The sequence below is a fragment of the Lupinus angustifolius genome, unplaced genomic scaffold (assembly GCF_001865875.1).
Source record: "Lupinus angustifolius cultivar Tanjil unplaced genomic scaffold, LupAngTanjil_v1.0 Scaffold_313_17, whole genome shotgun sequence".
Lineage (NCBI taxonomy): Eukaryota > Viridiplantae > Streptophyta > Magnoliopsida > Fabales > Fabaceae > Lupinus > Lupinus angustifolius.
This window is the reverse complement of record NW_017727670.1, coordinates 2,869-20,473: the sequence shown is the minus strand read 5'-3', so window position 1 is coordinate 20,473 and position 17,605 is coordinate 2,869. Positions and strand designations below refer to the sequence as shown.

The 17,605-nt window shown below is 30.7% G+C and overlaps 2 protein-coding genes across 2 annotated transcripts; both read right to left on the bottom strand.

The window, feature by feature from the left end:
* Positions 1-404: 404 nt before the first annotated feature.
* LOC109340979 lies at positions 405-3,016 on the bottom strand. The gene is made up of 2 exons (XM_019578758.1): positions 2,919-3,016; positions 405-1,905 (listed from the first exon to the last, which is right to left on the bottom strand). Exon 2 carries the CDS (start codon positions 1,692-1,694, stop codon positions 696-698), a length of 999 nt encoding a protein of 332 aa, XP_019434303.1. The 5' UTR covers positions 1,695-1,905; positions 2,919-3,016; the 3' UTR covers positions 405-695.
* Positions 3,017-4,264: 1,248 nt separating this feature from the next.
* Positions 4,265-11,150, bottom strand: LOC109340980. The gene is made up of 5 exons (XM_019578760.1): positions 10,948-11,150; positions 10,611-10,760; positions 9,570-9,833; positions 6,152-8,197; positions 4,265-5,189 (listed from the first exon to the last, which is right to left on the bottom strand). Exons 1-5 carry the CDS (start codon positions 10,985-10,987, stop codon positions 4,504-4,506), a joined length of 3,186 nt encoding a protein of 1,061 aa, XP_019434305.1. The 5' UTR covers positions 10,988-11,150; the 3' UTR covers positions 4,265-4,503.
* Between the last annotated feature and the right edge of the window lie 6,455 nt (positions 11,151-17,605).

The following is a 17,605-nucleotide window of genomic DNA, read 5'->3' as shown; positions in this document are numbered from 1 at the left end:
TTTTCATGGACACAATGTCCAAAGCTTTACACATACCAGAGTCAAAGGACAAAAAACTTCGATTCAAAAATGCAACCAGAGTTTAAGTGGGTGAATGATTCACAAACCAGAAATGGTTTGTAGCAAACAGATAATAGCATTCTGAGTACAGAGACAAAATACAATGCTCTTAGCTTTTATGAAAAAAGGCAATAGGGAAATGGTGATGTAGGTAGGTAAATACAACAACTTAAAGTGCACCTTATGTGTATTTGTTGCTCAAATAAGTAAACAGTTGCTCAAATATTAATGAGACATTTGCACCATTTTGACATTCTGATCTTTGATAATGGCAAATTGCATTGCTGAATTATAATCATAGAACAAATTGATAAATTAGAATAAAGCTTGGGAGGAAGGATCTATTGTCAGTTACCACCAAAATCTATGTCTCAATGCAATTGGATAGTTTAGGCCTCAATGGGGTAACCCATAAGCACCAACAAAGGTGGAATCCCAAATTGCCTAGGCTGCTAGTCAAGAAGATTGAAAAACAAAACTTGAATACATAACTATGCTTCCAGATATTGACCCTTGTAAGCTACCAAAAGTTCCTCTGAATTTTCTCCAAACCGTGATATATACTTCTCCATGAACACCGCCTCTGTTAATGACATCACATTAACAAAAATCTGGTCCTTCTTACATAGATTTTTTTATTTTAAGAGCAGCCAAACTCTATATCGAGGGCATACCCGACCCTCAAAGCTATACATTAAAACCACAGGCCGAAGAACCAAGAGTGGCTTTGGCAACATCACTGTATGCAAGAAGAATTCAATGCCAACTTTTAATTTCTTCTCAGATGCTCTAAGCAAAGGTGGAAATCTTTTGAACATTTGCAGGCTCTCATTTTTAGAAAACCCAAAACACTGAATTAACTCTAGCTTTCTACTAAATGTTTTATAGCTCAAACAACTGATTGTATAGAGTGCATGGACCAACATTTTTGAATTTTCATGGAAACCCATGTCCAAAGCACGTAAAACATAACTTCTAACAGAATACTCTGATATTGTGAAAAGCCTCGGCAGTTGTTTAAATAGCATTGTAAGCTGGGACCCAACAATCCCACAACTCTCTAAGTAGGCAATATTGCCCACAAGTCTTTTGTAACTTAGGAGTATTCGACCATATTTATGCAAAACACGAATCAAATCTTTCTCATTGCAGACAATCTTCCTCATAGCTTCTACAGACGGGGCCAATGATTTCTTCAAACTACAAGTCAAAATTGTCGAATGCATGGAAATAAACCAACATAACTCAGAACCCTCCAAACCCAGCAGTTGAAAGAACTTGATTTTTGGCCTCAGCGTTTTATCAACATTTGAAAACAATACTTGGGGTGTGCGATGAATCATAGACTGAACCTGTGCTTCAGAAAATCCAATTTGTTTAAAAAATTTAAGCACAGACAAGGGCTTCTGAGGGAAGTTGGACGCTGAAATATGTTTAGAGATATAAATAGACCGAGAATTTGAGAATTTAAAATTGGCATTTAGGTAATTGATTAGGAAAGTTCTATCTTTTGAGTCTGGGGTTGGTAAAGAAACAGTGGAAAATAGCGAGCAAAAGGGTCTGGCAGAGTTAGAAGACAAGTGATTCACAATAGAATACAAAAAAGCAGCGTGTAATTTTCGGGGTTGCATCATCTATCTCAACTAGAATGATCACTTTTAAACAAACTCTAGCATCAATAGTACCCACACTAAAAAAATAGTCTTCTAGGTTGTCTGATATGAATTTGTTGCCGACAATTGTTTTATGAATTACCAGTAAAGCTGCCCAAAAGCAGAGCCATTAGAGAACACTATCATGCTCAGTTCCATACTCGTGCCGGAGATTTTGATGTGTCATGATCTCCTATCAGACACCAATAAAGCGTCAATATGAAGATGAACTAACACGACAGATCAGAATATGAAACAAAAATTAATATAAAGCTAGAGTTAACCATCACTTAGGTCCTCCAAACATAAATGTCACACAAGATAGGTCCGTCAAAGAATTTTGTCTTCAAATAAATCCTGAAAGTTTTAAAACGTTACCAACAGTAGTCCTTCTAACGACGACTTTGTTGGCGAATTCCAGAAAGTTAATGTGATACAACATGGTGCTGTTTTATGTTATTTTAAAGGGACTCATTTCGTAAAAGTCTATCGAAGAACCTAACTTGTAAGTTGTAACACATGTATCTTCAGAAAACTAAGCGATGGTTAAATCTATAAAGCTGTTTAGAACTCCAAGCATGAAGAAATTGTTTCACTATTTTGACCTGTCATGGACTCCTATGAAACATTCAAGAAAACAAAAAATTAATATGAAGATGAACTAACAGGACAAATCAGAATATGAAAAAAACAAATCTAGTAACAGCTACTTAGAAACTCCAAGCAACAGAATCAGATTGACCAAAAGCTTAACGGTTTTTCTCCTTGGAACCAGTATTTATTGATAACCTTCTTTTATAAACTAAGCTTGTTTGCATACAATATTTTTTTATAAACCAAGAAAAATAAGCAATTTTTCACCTTTTCATTTTGATGGATTGTATTATTTACTCAGTTTATAATCTTAGTTTTTTTTTAATTCACACAGACATAATTTAACAACACAATTTGTACCAAATGCACGTTTAGGGTGTGTTTGGGTAAATATTTCAGTTAACTACTTATTCAATAATCACTTATCACACTAAAGTTTAAGATCTTCCTATAATATCCTTTAAAATTATTTCATAAGCTTTACTTGTGAACCTAATAAATGAGGTAATAGAAAAATAATTTCATTGACTGTAAGATGGAAAGAATAAATCATAGAATGAGAAGGAAAAAACAAAAGAAATAAGATTTATGGCAGAAAATGTGAATAAATACCTGTTGGTGTTTTCGAATGAGGGGCTAGAGTGAACGAAATTGCAGAACCACAGAAGAGTGCGGTCACACTGAGTCTTAGAAGGGAGAGATATGCAAACGGTCCGGGCCTAGCTCTCTGAAAGGAGTTTTGAATAAAAATGTTGTATATTTAGATTTTTTCTGAACAAAAGTGTAATATGTTATAGGCACCATTCATTCACCTGTTAATAATTATTATCTTATGGATAAAAATAAAAATAAAAATAATACACATAAATATATAGTATAGTGATCATGTTCAAAACTTTACATAAATGTTAAGGTCCATTTATGCTTCCAGAAATTAAATATATATACACTGACAATGTAACTGTTTTTTACACTGCTACAATATAACTGTTTTTTATATTGTTGATATATTATCAACCATTCATATGATTATTATTATTATCTCTCAAACAAAAGTAATATAAGTTAATAGTAGATGATATATTGCAAGTGTAAAAAGCTTTCCAATAACTTTACATACATATTTAATTGTTCTCATAAAGAGTTTATGTGAGATGAAATATTGGATGTGCACCCGCTGTTATATAGAGGAGCTGTTGGGAGAACATTGTGTATGTAAAAGGGAATGATTCATTTTTATATATATAAGAGTAAAAATTTATTCATAATTAGTATATTATTTATCATTTATTTTATATTAATTTTATTATTCAATAGTCAATGATGAATAAATATAAATATGAATAAAGTGACAATGTAAAAAATTCTTATATTATCAATGCATACATCTTTTTCTCTTAAAATAATGTCAAATAACTTTGTTCATGTTTGCATATAATAACATTAGCTATATTGTTTATGTGTTGGGATTGTGTATTATGTCATGTTTCAAATATGATGTTTTGGTGAACTTTTAATTGAATTATGTTTCAAATATTAAGTTTGAATCATTTTCAGCAAGTGCGGAAAACATGTTCTGCATTGACTGAGTATGAGGTCCATGGTTGTAACTTGTAAAGATGCTTCTAAGAATAATAAGTGCACAAGAAAACGTTTGTGATAATGAAGGATACAGAATCAGAGGTGGTAAAAACTTTTGTAATTTTTATTAAATTTATATAAAATATATGATTTTACAAAAGCACCAGGTACAAAAAAAAAGAGGGTGTCACTGTCACATATAATTTCCCAACAATTTTCCATACAAATCCATAACATTAATATAATTACTACTGCTACTACTTTTCAAGACAATTTGTAATTGAGTAAATGACTTCAGATTTGTTTTTCAATCAGAATCCTGTGTCACACATGCTATATCTTATAGATGACATAATGGTTAATGAGACAACATTATCTGAAATAAGAGCCACATACCCTTTGAACAAAACTTTCAAGAGATATAGGTCCATACAATAAAAATGACAAGTTAAGCAACAATGTAGTATTCAACCAGACTTCTAGGAGGCCAGGAAGATTAACAAAGACACATGATGAAAATATGTACCAAAAATCTATTACAGACAAACTAAAAAACCAGACAATAGAATCAAAATGGAGAGGAGTGAGTGGCATGTTACCACAACCTAGGAATGTTTTATCTTCTCGAAGGCTGACGATCCTCTGATGAGCAACATACCAGTTGTATCCAGAATGATCTGCTGGTGAGTTTCCCTTTTTCTTCCTTGGTGCCTGCAGGATATCTTGCCGGTGAGTTCCACTCTTTTGTGGTTTCTCCTTTCACGGCTTGAGCTGCAGGCGATTCTGTGCCTAGAATGGAGTTCACAGTCTTCAACTTGGAACTACTATGTTCTGGAAATTTACCATTTTCCTGATTCGATGCATGTACTCCAAATGTTGAAGACTTTGCCTTGTCGCTATCGGTAGCCTCATCCAAGAGGCTCTTTAGAGGTGTACGCACCTTACGGGTGCCCGGGTTTGTTACCTTTGCTATTATTTCTTCATTTTTCTTTCTCCCTGGAGACTTATTAATAACCTGTGTTAAAATGGAACCAGTCTGTGAAGTGGAATCCGACTGTTGTGGGTTTGATCCTTTCTCGACTTCACAGGCAGCAGCTTTAGGGTTAAACACGTGTACAGGTTCAACCAGTGTCATGAAAGATGGTGATTTAGACATTTCTGGTATCCCAGTCTGCTGTTTGTGAAATGATTCTTCGGGCTTATTCACATTGGATTTCCCTGCCTCTGTTGATGCCAGCGAACCAGTTAATGGTAAAGTTTCATTATCGATAACAGCTGGAGCATCGGATTTCAATGAGATAACTGTTTAACGAATATTGAACAGGTAAATCAAATACATTTTCGCTCAATGGGGTCACACCAAACCAATAGGTATTGAATATGGATGGAAAACATGTAAAATATGAGTGATGCTAGATGGTACGACATGAATTGTACGAATCTAGCTGTCAGCTAAATAAAAAAGAAAAAACATAGAGATCATGAGAGAAAATGAGAAGTGGGTGAGGCTGCAAACAACACACATTTGGGGAAATCGACGAATTTTGGATTTGTGTTGTTGAGCCAATACCCATAAAATTATTGTCTGCTATACAAAAGATATGGGCATGTATCTTTGCAAGTATACAAAAGCCATGAACAATGACTAAATTTAATTCAAAATTTTCACTAAGCAACATTCAGAGATGCACACAGGTATAGTACTAGTAGCTAGCATGAGTCTATATTAATGTATAAATGTGCATGTATGTGTCTCTTTGGTGCTTAGGAGTGTATACATAAAAGATCTAACCCATTCTTATCAGCCATGGAATAGGAATACAATTTTCAGTAACACGTACCAATTCACCCAATAGTATGAACTACAGCCTCCGACATTTGATGTAAAAGAAAGATTTTCATGAATAATACACTTAACATCTGGGATCCAATTCCAAATAGGCTTATAGCTGAGAAGGTAGATTATGGAAATGAAAAAGCAGTTTGGGACATGGTTAATGTGTCTGAATCACGAATCTCTAATTGATAACATAGCAAGAAGAAGAAAGGTGTGAAAAAAGGAACAATTTTTCATTATAGCAGTTTGGTCTATAGAAAACTTTTCTTTCACATGGTCCAACCACATTAGCTGGCATTGACCAGCCTATCATAATGCAATAATGCATTGACCAGCCTATCATAATGCAATATCCCGAACAGATAATGTTTGAATAAAGTGAAAAAACTGAAAATATTTTCCATTACAAACAACAGTGTAAATATACCTGACACAGAGCCCTGGTTGCCTTCCAAACTGTCACACTGGCTACTGGAGTCAATTGAAGCATCAAATCCAGATGAACTATGTTTGACCAAATTATTAACGCTTCGATCTTGAACAGGCACATTAGTAATTCCAGACACTTTTTCGCCTTGCTCCCCATCTTTATTATCTTCAGCAGCAGAATCATGCTGAGAAGAAGGCTCAGAATTTAAAGAAAGTGATGTATACTTCACAGCAAGGTTTTCTACAGCCTTCACCAACAGTTCTGCATCATGTGTCTGATTTGAGTCACCAGAAGGATCAATAGATCTGCTATATTCTTCATGCACTTTGACATGGCTACTAATTTCATCTTTTCTGTCTTGTACAGGCACAGCAGTGATTCCAGACGCTTCCCCACCAGGGCCTCCCTCTCTATTATCTTCAACAGCAGAAACATGTTGAGCAGAAGGCTCCGTATTTAAAGGCGATGTAGACTTCCTAGCAACGTTTTCTGCACCCTTTACTGGCCGTTCTGCATCTTGTGCATGATATGAGTCATCTTCTTTTATGTCTTCCCGGGTAACTAATATTGGACCTCCATTTGTGCAATCTAGAGCTTTTGCCTTTTTTGTAGCTCCATCAACTACGGCCTTGGAAATAACTGGGGTTTCAGTAATATCACATTTTTCAATTTTACCCATTTCACCAACATCATCACTCTTAACTAAGTTCCTTGATTGTTTGCCATCCAATTGCAGGAGGTCACTAGGTTGGAGATCTTTTGTTTTAGTTCCAATATCATTTTCCACATTAGCTCTTACATTGTTGCAATCTACAACTATATCATTTATTTCAGTTCTGTTTTTCTCATGATATATGCTAATTACACCAATTGTTTCACTGGTTGCAGAAGCAAATGATGCATCCCTTGGATTCTCAATTGACGAGGCCACTAAACTAGCCTCGGGTAAACTAATCTGTTGAGAATCTTTACAACTATCAACAGTTCTCTGTTCTTCAAAAAAGGGAATGACATGACTCTCATTTTTTTCAGTTCCAATAGCTTTCATACCACCAATTTCCTCCAATCTATCAAAACTTTCAATTTTTAGCTTGACTGGAGAAACTTCAGTGTTTTCTTCAGACTTTGTTTCTATATTGTCAAACTTTACAGGCTCCTTCACGCTACTAGTACTACTCACAACATGCACTTCTGGAGAGAGGATGGCACTTTTTTCAGTCAACTGGATTGGGTTAAAAACAAAAGTATTTTCCTTGGTAACACTATTCGGGGCATCTTCATGTTTCAGTGATTCATATGAATGAAGGCTTAATGGATTTTGGGATACCACTCCATCCGGATCTTTGAGACCTTTATAATCACTTTGAGGATGTGCTACCTCAGGGCTATCATCAGGTGTAGGAGGTGTATCCACATTACCATTTACTTCTTTTTCTCGTAAAATGTTGACATCACTAGAAGTGGAAAACTGTTTCACATGTGCGGCCTCTACCTGAAAACCATTTGTCGAGGCATTTGTGATTTCGGCAGAGTTTAACTCAAGAGGAATAACATCTTGGGCCCGCAAAGAAAGGAACTCAGCACTTTTCTTTTCCACCAGATTAACAGCTTCGTCAGCCACTTTGTGATCCAAAGAAATCGTACCACTACCTTTTATGTTAGACACTCCTTCACATGTTTCATCCACAATGATATCAGATGAGTCCACATTTTCAACCACGACTACATCTGATTTAATCACATCCTTTGCTATCAAATTAGTCTCCTTTGCAACAGATATCAAACTGCATTCTATCGCATTTTCACCAGTATAGATCTTATTTTCTGGGGATACATCTGATAAGGCTTCAGCTTTGCTGGGACGTGAGTTATTTGACAAATCAAAGGAACCATTACTATGCACAAAAGTCAACTCTTCAATCCTCAAATCTGCAATCAAACTTCGTGACGGATCCACAATAGAGGCTGACAGTTGACCTTCCGAATCCAATGCATTTCCAACTTGGAAGCCATCGCTTGACTTGACAATTAACTGACTTCCATCTGCAGTTGTGAAACAAATTGTCAGGCATGATAAAGCCACTAAGAATAAACAAATCTTGGACTGGGAGAGATATTACATAACAAAATACTCCTTGTGTTAAGTGTACTCATATGTGTGCATTCATAAGCTACCATACCATTATCCCAATATTTGTCCCAATATCATTCAAAAAATTAACTGAAAACTTTCCTGTTCTTGATTCAATTTTAACGTACAGTGTATAACAACAAAAAGGTAGGAAAGTTAGAGAAATTAAATGCATAGATATATATAAATGTGAAGATGGATGATATGAATTTTCTATCATTACAAAAAGGTACATAAAGTTATTCTGGACCGAGACATTCACAGGCCCTTGCTTGTGTTTATTCAGAAATTATCCCATTCAACAAAAATTAAACAACATACCAGAACTCCAAGGCAATATTTTTTTATTTTTACTTTAAATGTATTGTTACTACAATAGTTAAAAGGTTATCCTCAAGGTGAAGGGCTCAACTACTGCAATCACCTGAAACATTCATAAGAAAACCTAGTGACACAGAAAAGGAAACACAGGGGAAAAAAGAAGACAAAATAAAAAACACTTGCAGTGAAAATAAAAAACTTCAGCCGAAACTTTATATCAGCTACAAATAGTTTTTGAATAGTTGTTTAATATTAAACACATGGTAGTTTAATAATTCATTACCCAATATGAATTCACAATGTTCATACAACTATACGGAAACAGACAATCCACAATCTTAAATCATCATGAGCTTAGTAACTTTTCAGAAATCTGAATTGGAGCAACCATTCCTATCCAACTTCTTGTTCTGTCAATTTATTGGCAGAAAACATTCAATTATCTTTGAAAAGAAAAGGGATGTAGCTGAATCAACCATAATAATTGACCGAGTTTAGTAGCTTATACATTCCATTGAAATTTATATTCTCTTGTTGGATCACACTTTCCCTCAAGCACTAAGTCATTAAATTTGCAACAAGATTACAAAATGAATGAAAAGTTTTAAAGGCTCAAATAACTCTTATTAATAAATGAGCTTTAATTCGTTAAAGTAAGGCAAGAAGAATTGTGCACATTTACTTGCATCCATGCCCTTTTATAGTCCTTCTATATTGGTCAGCTCATCATTAAGGAAGGAGTCATGAATGGATGCAGACTCTGAAATCCAATTCACATGCATGTAGAATGCAAGTAAACTTCTTTACATAAATTCTGCAATCATCAAGCTTGATATCCAAACAAATTCATGCCTAAACATAATTTCTCTAAATTTCAAATTTTCAGGCAAGTGTGTACTCAGTAAATAAAGTAAAATCATAGCAATATAATAAAAAAATGTGACCAAAAACCTCTCTTCTTACCATTAACAAAATCACTATTCATGGGAGACCCTGAAACTTCATGAGCTTTTATGCTGATTTGATCCACAGTAGTAGTACCTGAGTCCAAACTATCTTGTTTCAAAGGTTCCTTAATTCCTGGACTTAGTCCATTTTCTGAGTCTGCAACTGGACCTGAAAACACACCATCTTCTGATCTACTTCTAACTAATCCTTCTCCTATTCCATCATTACCTTTCTCAGTTTTGTCTGCATCCAAGTTGTTTGGAGCTGAAACTAGCACACCTAACAAATATCAACACATTAGCAAACAAACCGCTGAAATCAGACTAGTTGTTTTGGAAAGTAGTACAAACCATAGTCACATAATAAGTGGTTCTCGAGCAAACAAACCTTAGTTGTTTCGATAAGTCAGAGGTATACGTAGTTGGTTCGTCTAATACAGTTACATTACTACTATTAACTATTAATTATAAATAATTCATAATTCATAATATATTTTGAAATATTTTAATTTTAATTTTCTTTTATATAATACCATATTTGATTTGGGACATTTATGATCTAATAGATTTAATAATTTGGTTAAGGTTAGATGGATCATTCTGGTCACGAAAACTTAATAAATGGACCAATTTGAGATAAGCTAGTGAAGTTGATTTTGTTGTTCCTCGTTGGCTTGCAAGGCCACCAGCAACACAATTTCAGCACATATGTTGTCCCACTGTAACACATGTACCATCAACTGTATTTGCAATGGATCAGGTAAATAATTAATTATTATTTTATTAATTTAAATATATTTTTTTTAACTAATCACATGCTGACATGTACCGGCACAACTTGTTGGACATTGGATGCTCCTCATTTTCTCTGGGTAACAATGAAGCATTTTTCCAGCAACAACAACACAGATTTCCTCTTTAGCAACATGGACGTATTAGAATTATGTGATTATGGTACAAACTCTAATCACATCACTTCTTAGTATTTTTCTAAGTGAATGTTGAATATTGCACATGACAACAGTCACAATAAGAACTAAGAAGGAAATTAGTGTACCTGATTTTTTACTATCATCATCAAAAACAATATTATCATAAGAACCACCAATGCTTCCACAGATCTTCCTGTGAGAACGCCTTTGTTTAGCACTTGGATGTGGATTCGGATAAGACCATCCACATTTGCTACACACATGACTCTCGTGCCCTTCAACAACAAAAAAACACAACATAAAAACATTCCCTTGGAAAACTCAAATTCCAGAACCAAACAACACCCAATAAACAAAAAACCACAAAGTCATAAACTTTTCATAATAAAAGCAACAAAAAAAACACAAAAAGTAGCTGAGACCCTTTAAAATGGAATTGGAAAAGTATAAAATTAAACTCACCTGGAATGTGAGCTCTTCCTTGTTCTTGTTGGTTATCCATTCCCGTAGACTAAGTCAATGAACAAGAAAATCCAACAAGAGAGGAAGGAGGAGGAAAATAAGGAGTGTAGAAAAAACAAAAATCTTGGAGAATTGAAAAAAAATAGTAGAAGAGAGTGAGCCGTTACAGTGACATATTATAGTACAGAGAACTAGTCCAATACAAGTGATGATGATAATGTAACTAATTGTGTGTTATTCCAAGGCATTGTGATGGGCCTATTTTTTTATTTAGATTTTGTTAAGTTTATTTTATTTTAACTATTCACAACATTTTGAAATATGAAGTAAAATTAAAAAAAAAAAAGATATATATGTACACTTCAAGTTAAATTACATTAATTCTAAAGCCGCTAATAACTTTTATATGAAATATATGTCATCAAATCAACTTTTGGTTTGAAATTTCCTATTATATAATTCTGTATATTAAATTTTAGATAAAAATCTAATTTTTTTTAATATTTCATTTATATATAATAAGATTTACCTAATATATATGAATGTTAAAGCTATTTGATGATATATCTAATTTTTCCAAATTGAAGATAATGATTTCAATGTAATATAATTATTATTCCAATGCATAGATTGACATAACTTATATTTTATAAAAAAAATATGGTAGTGTAAAAATTGATATTTTTTTGGTACATTGTGTAAAAAGTAATATGATTAAACTTGTTGTAAGCTAATTATAATTTAACTATGTAATATTGATGGTTTCAAGAAAGGAAAATGAAACAACCATGTGGACAATACAAGAAACGACAACGACCGTGTTTATTCAACAATAATAACATACCTTTTTTTAATTATTTTTTCCTTTCAGGAACAACACCCCTTGTTAGGGGTATTTAAGTCTCTACCTGTCTCACTATTTTCCAGTGTTGTGAAACCCGAGCCGGACGTCAAACCGGCAGAGGTCCTGTATTAGGTTTAACCAGTTTAAACGGTTAAACCGTCCAGTCTGACCGGATGATTTCGTACATAATTAATAATTTTTATTTATAAATATATAGTTATATATAAATGTAAAACTTTATATAATTAATAATTATGTATCATTATATTGAAATAATACCTCTTTATCTTTTTTTGGACTGTAGTAAAACAAAATATTAGAACATTGTCCCATTTTTTTTTATTTTTAAGTGAGCCATCCGGTTTACTTCCCGGGTTAATCCGGTTTAACCGGGTTTAACATGGTCGGACCGGATTTTTTCCGGTTCAAAGCGGTCCAACTCTCATTCGGTTAAGACGGCAAACCAGAGCCGTTTTCAAGTCCGGTCAGCGGTCAGACCGGTCGGACCGTCCGGTCCGGTCCGGTTCCAACAACACTGCTATTTTCTCTAATTTATGATTGATTTTAATATATATGTAACAGAGTGAATATGACTCGACCATACCCGCTCAGTCAATACGACCTAACCATGATCGATCTCAAATAAGGTTGGGTTTGATCAGGTCTATGACCGAGTTTGGATTCAAAAAATAGACTCATACAATATTTAGAGTAAAGTATAGACCAAACATGACCTGACTTGTCTAGTCTCATGGTAACTCATTCATATGTTTGTATGTGTTTCTACTCAAATATGTACAGAGTAATGATACTTTTTAATCAAAAGTATCATTGGTTCTCTAATTTTTTCATCATATATACATAATTAATAATATATATACATATATCATTTTATATGTCAAATTACATTTTCATAATAATAAATAACATTGAGAAATCTTCATCTAATAGGTGTGTATTATATTTAATCGGATCTAGGATCGGGTTTAAATGCTGATTCAGTTGACATTTTAGATCTGGTTAACTTCAGGTCTAGAGTTGGGTAAGGATAAGCCTTAATCCATCCCAACCTAGATCGTGTTCACCTCTAATATGTACTGACGTTCTAAATATTTATACATAGATAATACATCATCCACCATTTATTTATATTACTTTTATTTAAAATTGATTAAAAATAAATGATAATAATATAGTAACTCGTATAAAAACTCATATTCTCAATGTATACATTCTTTTTGATTTGGTGGAATTTCTCATGTTATCATCTCAGTCTCCTCTCACGATTTTGTTATATTTTTATAGAATTACATATAACAACAATGTGTATAACAAGATAATATATTATATAGTAGACAATAAATATAATATAAATATACATAATAACAAATAATTTAGATATATTTACTAATTCAAATTATTAGATTTATCAAGAATGAGTCACTATAATGTGGAGAAGTTTTTTCTATTTACTCTTATAGTAATGGAATTCACTCTCATAATTTTTTCTACTTACTCTAGTAACTGAATCGGCTCCCATAATAATATTAACCTTATGTCATATGATGTTTGGGTCCATCCAGATCATTTAACAAACTATTATTGCTAAATATCCTTTACTATTATGTTATGGTAAATATCTTAATGCGAAATTAAGTTATAACCTAATTTTAATTACTAAAATATTTATTTTTGTAATTTAATTATGTAAAATATTTAAATATTGAAAATGGTTGACCGACTCCAAGACATACTAAATCATGATTATGTAGTTCACATTAAAAAAAAATCTGAATTGAAATATTAAAGTAGGCGTGAACGGAACAAATTTATTATACTCATAAAATATTGTGCATGGAACATTTATAATTTCATTATCTTTAGAATAAAAATTAAAATTTCAAAATTTCCAAAAAATTAGTCAAATATTAACATCAGATTATTTAATAGGAAAATATCAAACTCACGTTTTTAAGAATAGGTGATACAAGGAAGAAAAATATAAAGAGATAAATGAGATGTGACTGATAATATAATAAAAAATACAGATAATAGAAAATTCAAATTTAAAGAGAGGAAATCAGATACATTTGATGGGTGTTATTAAATTTAAGTTAATCATTAAATTAGAATAGGTCTTCTATTAAGTTTAAATGATTAAATTACTCAGTCAAATCAAATTATGTAATATATAATTATAATTATATAAAATTATTATATAAAATACATAATTATATATAATCACTAATTATATATAATTATATTGGATCAATATATACCAGTGTGTCGACTGATATTTTGTACTTGTCGACCGACATTCTTATTTTTTTGATATCAAGTATATACATAAATTTTTTACAAATGTATCATTGAATGTTTTTACATGTAGGTCAAAGTTGTTCTTGTTGGGATGATAAAGAGAAAAATTAGAAGTTTGAGAACGTATGAAATAGTAGTGATACATTGACAGAAAAATAAAAGAACGTGTGCAAGTTTCTTGTAGTTATTAAATGTTATCATAGGAAAAAAATTGGAATGTGGAAATTATATCATATAATAGTTCCTAAGTGCAGTTGAATAATAAAGAGAGATCCGTTTACACTCAAGCTAAGTTACACTAATTACATTCAATCTTAATTATTAATTTTCTTAAATCTAAATATATTTTATATTTATATAGTAATAAGGGTATAGTAAAGATATAAAAATTATGTTCATTCAATTACATAGATACCCCTTAAACATGTTTTCAGCGATGTAGATAAAACCAAATATAAGACTAGTGCATTGTTTTTTATAATTTTATGTGAAATGTTTTTATTATGACTTAATTAAGTTTAATATGATTAAATTTAAGTTTTCATGGTTAAAAACGTTCCGACTCTGGCTAAAAATCAAAATCAGAATGGTTTACGATGTTATATTAATAAGGCAATTATCATTATTGTATTTAATGTCCTTATTAACATATTTTGCACTTGATGCACGTGTGGAAGTGTGTAGAAAGGCATTTATGGATGAAAATAAAATATCTTTCTATACAATGAGATAATTTATCTTTTTAAATCTATATAATATTTAATAAGTATTTTATTTTTATTTTGTTATTACATTTTAAAATGAAGACCTCTAGAGATAAGAGAAATAAGACACATATTAAATATTGACTAACTTTAAAGAGATAAATTATCTCCTTATATAAAGATTATTTTATTCTTTTTATCCATATATGTTCTATATCTAGGTAGTAGTGGCCAGGTGAAATCCTTATCCACATCGGGTGTGACTACTTCTCCACCTAAGTTGATAATGTAAATGGGAGCAACAAATTGTTCAAAAGTTTATATTACTTTAGTACGTATTGTTTTTTTTATTAATTAGAAAAATAGTACATAAATTTAATATATATTAACTTTATATTTTTTATCAATAAAAATAAAATAATACACAAATAATATATATATTGGGACGAAATATGTGTTCTAAATGAGAGCATCATCTAATGTTCCAATGTGTTATCAACCTTTATTGTGAATTGTGATGGTCATTGAAAGACAGTCAATAAATTATCTGTACGGTCTACCAGTAATTATAAATTATATGTACTGAAAAAAAAAACTAATTTATTATCAGTTTAATATGTATATATTGATAGTGTAATATTTTTTACATTATGATAGAATTATCCACCATTAATTTCTTAATTACTATTGACTATCGAACAAAAAAATGTAAATTAATGATGAATGATGTGCAACAATGTACAAATTTTTATATTGTCAGTGCATAAATTTTAAACTCATTTATAATTGTGGAGATGAGGATATGCGGAATAAAAATGTGATATCTTCATACTAAATTATTTAATTAGTTTCCATATTTAAAGAAAGTGATATATATCACTTATAAATTAATTATTAATAAATAAATTATCTTATTATAACATATGTTATTTTCGAGGGTGTAGTAGGAGGATCATTTTTCCTATGTGAAAGCTTATATCCTATATGATATAAGATTAGTTTTAAAACATATTAAAATTTGGTTAATAACTAAAAGTAATATATAATATATTATTATAATTATTTTATTTAATTATTAGTCAATTTATAATAATTTATTAAGGTTATTAAAACGTAGATGAATAGAAAATTTTCAATTGCATATTTTCATATTTATTTTTCCTATACTACAACTAAATATGTGTATATGCTTGTTAATTCATGATCTTGTTTGCTCCATTATAATAAAGGATGAAGATCACATGTCCCATTTGATGTCTTATTTGGTGTTCTTATTAAATCAAAAAATCTTATTTTTGATTAAATATAAAAATTATAATAACATAAAGTAATATTTGTACATTATTTTATGAAATTTGATTAACTTGGTATATTGAGACAAGATTTTCTTGTGATAGATGATCATTGTAGTATAATAAATATAATTAGTGATATATAGGAGTGGTTGGATTAATAGGTAAAAAATCATCTGATTGAAAACATAAATAATGTACATCCCATTCAATTTAGTTTAATATATTAAGAAATTAAGCCACAGTTATATCTAATTTTGACCTAATTTGAGGTTCTATTTTTTAATATAAAAAATAACAAGTTTATTATACTTCCAAAGTGTAAAGTTCATATGAAAAATATTTTTATTTCAAAATAAAATAGTCAGTACATCTTTCCAAATGTCAAGTTCACATAAGAATCAATAAATTTACTCCAAATATTACTGAATATTAACAATATTCATTTCAACTAAAAATAATAATGACAACAAAAGTAAAAACAATAGGAAAAATAAAACATAAAACAACAACACCGATAACACATCATCATAATTTTAACAATAAAAAAATATCAATTAATAAGTAATAACACTTTTAACAATTATAAAACATGATAAATGAATATTTTACACTATCAAATGTAAAATTAATTAGATTCAAAAATGAAATATTCTACATTTTTATGTAAATCGAATCAAACCAATTGGTTTTCTAAAAACAAACACGATCCAAACAATTTCGTTTTTTATAATTTTGATTTTTTTATACTACTTTTTTATTTCTCTTTCGGGTCAATCTAGATGTGAAAACTTGTAGTATTATGTATGTAAAATTAATGTAAGTTAATGTCAATGAGAGAAAACGATTAATATGTATTTTAGTTATGTTAAATTAATGTAGTATGGTAAAAAATTAAAGGAAAAATTTGACCAAGGAATTACTAAATTTTTTTATGATTTTTGGAAAATTATTAAAGTAATTTTTGAAAGCTGACTTTCAAATATTAAAAGCCTTTCTATAACTATCAATTCATTTCATTTCATTTTTACCCATGGAACGATTCTATTAACCAAAGTTACCAAACTGATAAAAAAACCATAAATTACGTACAAACCATAAAGTGAAGTTGATTAATATTTAATAGTGACTATCTATCTGCCAATGTTGCAACCATTACGATAAGTGGCTTGTTAGTGACTATTCTAGGATCTAGAGGCAGAGTGTGCAACATATATTAAAATTAATAATAAATATTATCAATTAAAAAAATTAAATATTGATGTCAAAATTATAAAATTTAAATATATTTAATCAAATAAAATATATATTATATAACTAATCTCTATGTGATTTCACATTTTGAAATTGTTGAAATATATTTATTTCGTTGTCAATGTTGTTGTATACTTCTAATCAATTATAAGTCACTAGATAGTTATTCATTCATGCATTTCCTATTCGATTACACATTCTATCTTTTACAATTTTCATAGCTGGAAAAACTCTTTTTAAAATTG

Coding starts and splice junctions, on each gene's coding strand:
- LOC109340979 (XM_019578758.1), bottom strand. CDS start 1,694: ATGATGCAACCCCGAAAATTACACGCTGCTTTTTTGTATTCTATTGTG.
- LOC109340980 (XM_019578760.1), bottom strand. CDS start 10,987: ATGGATAACCAACAAGAACAAGGAAGAGCTCACATTCCAG. Junction 10,761..10,947: donor AGGAAGAGCTCACATTCCAG/GTGAGTTTAATT, acceptor TTGTTGTTGAAG/GGCACGAGAGTCATGTGTGT. Junction 5,190..6,151: donor CAACCAGGGCTCTGTGTCAG/GTATATTTACAC, acceptor TTCGTTAAACAG/TTATCTCATTGAAATCCGAT.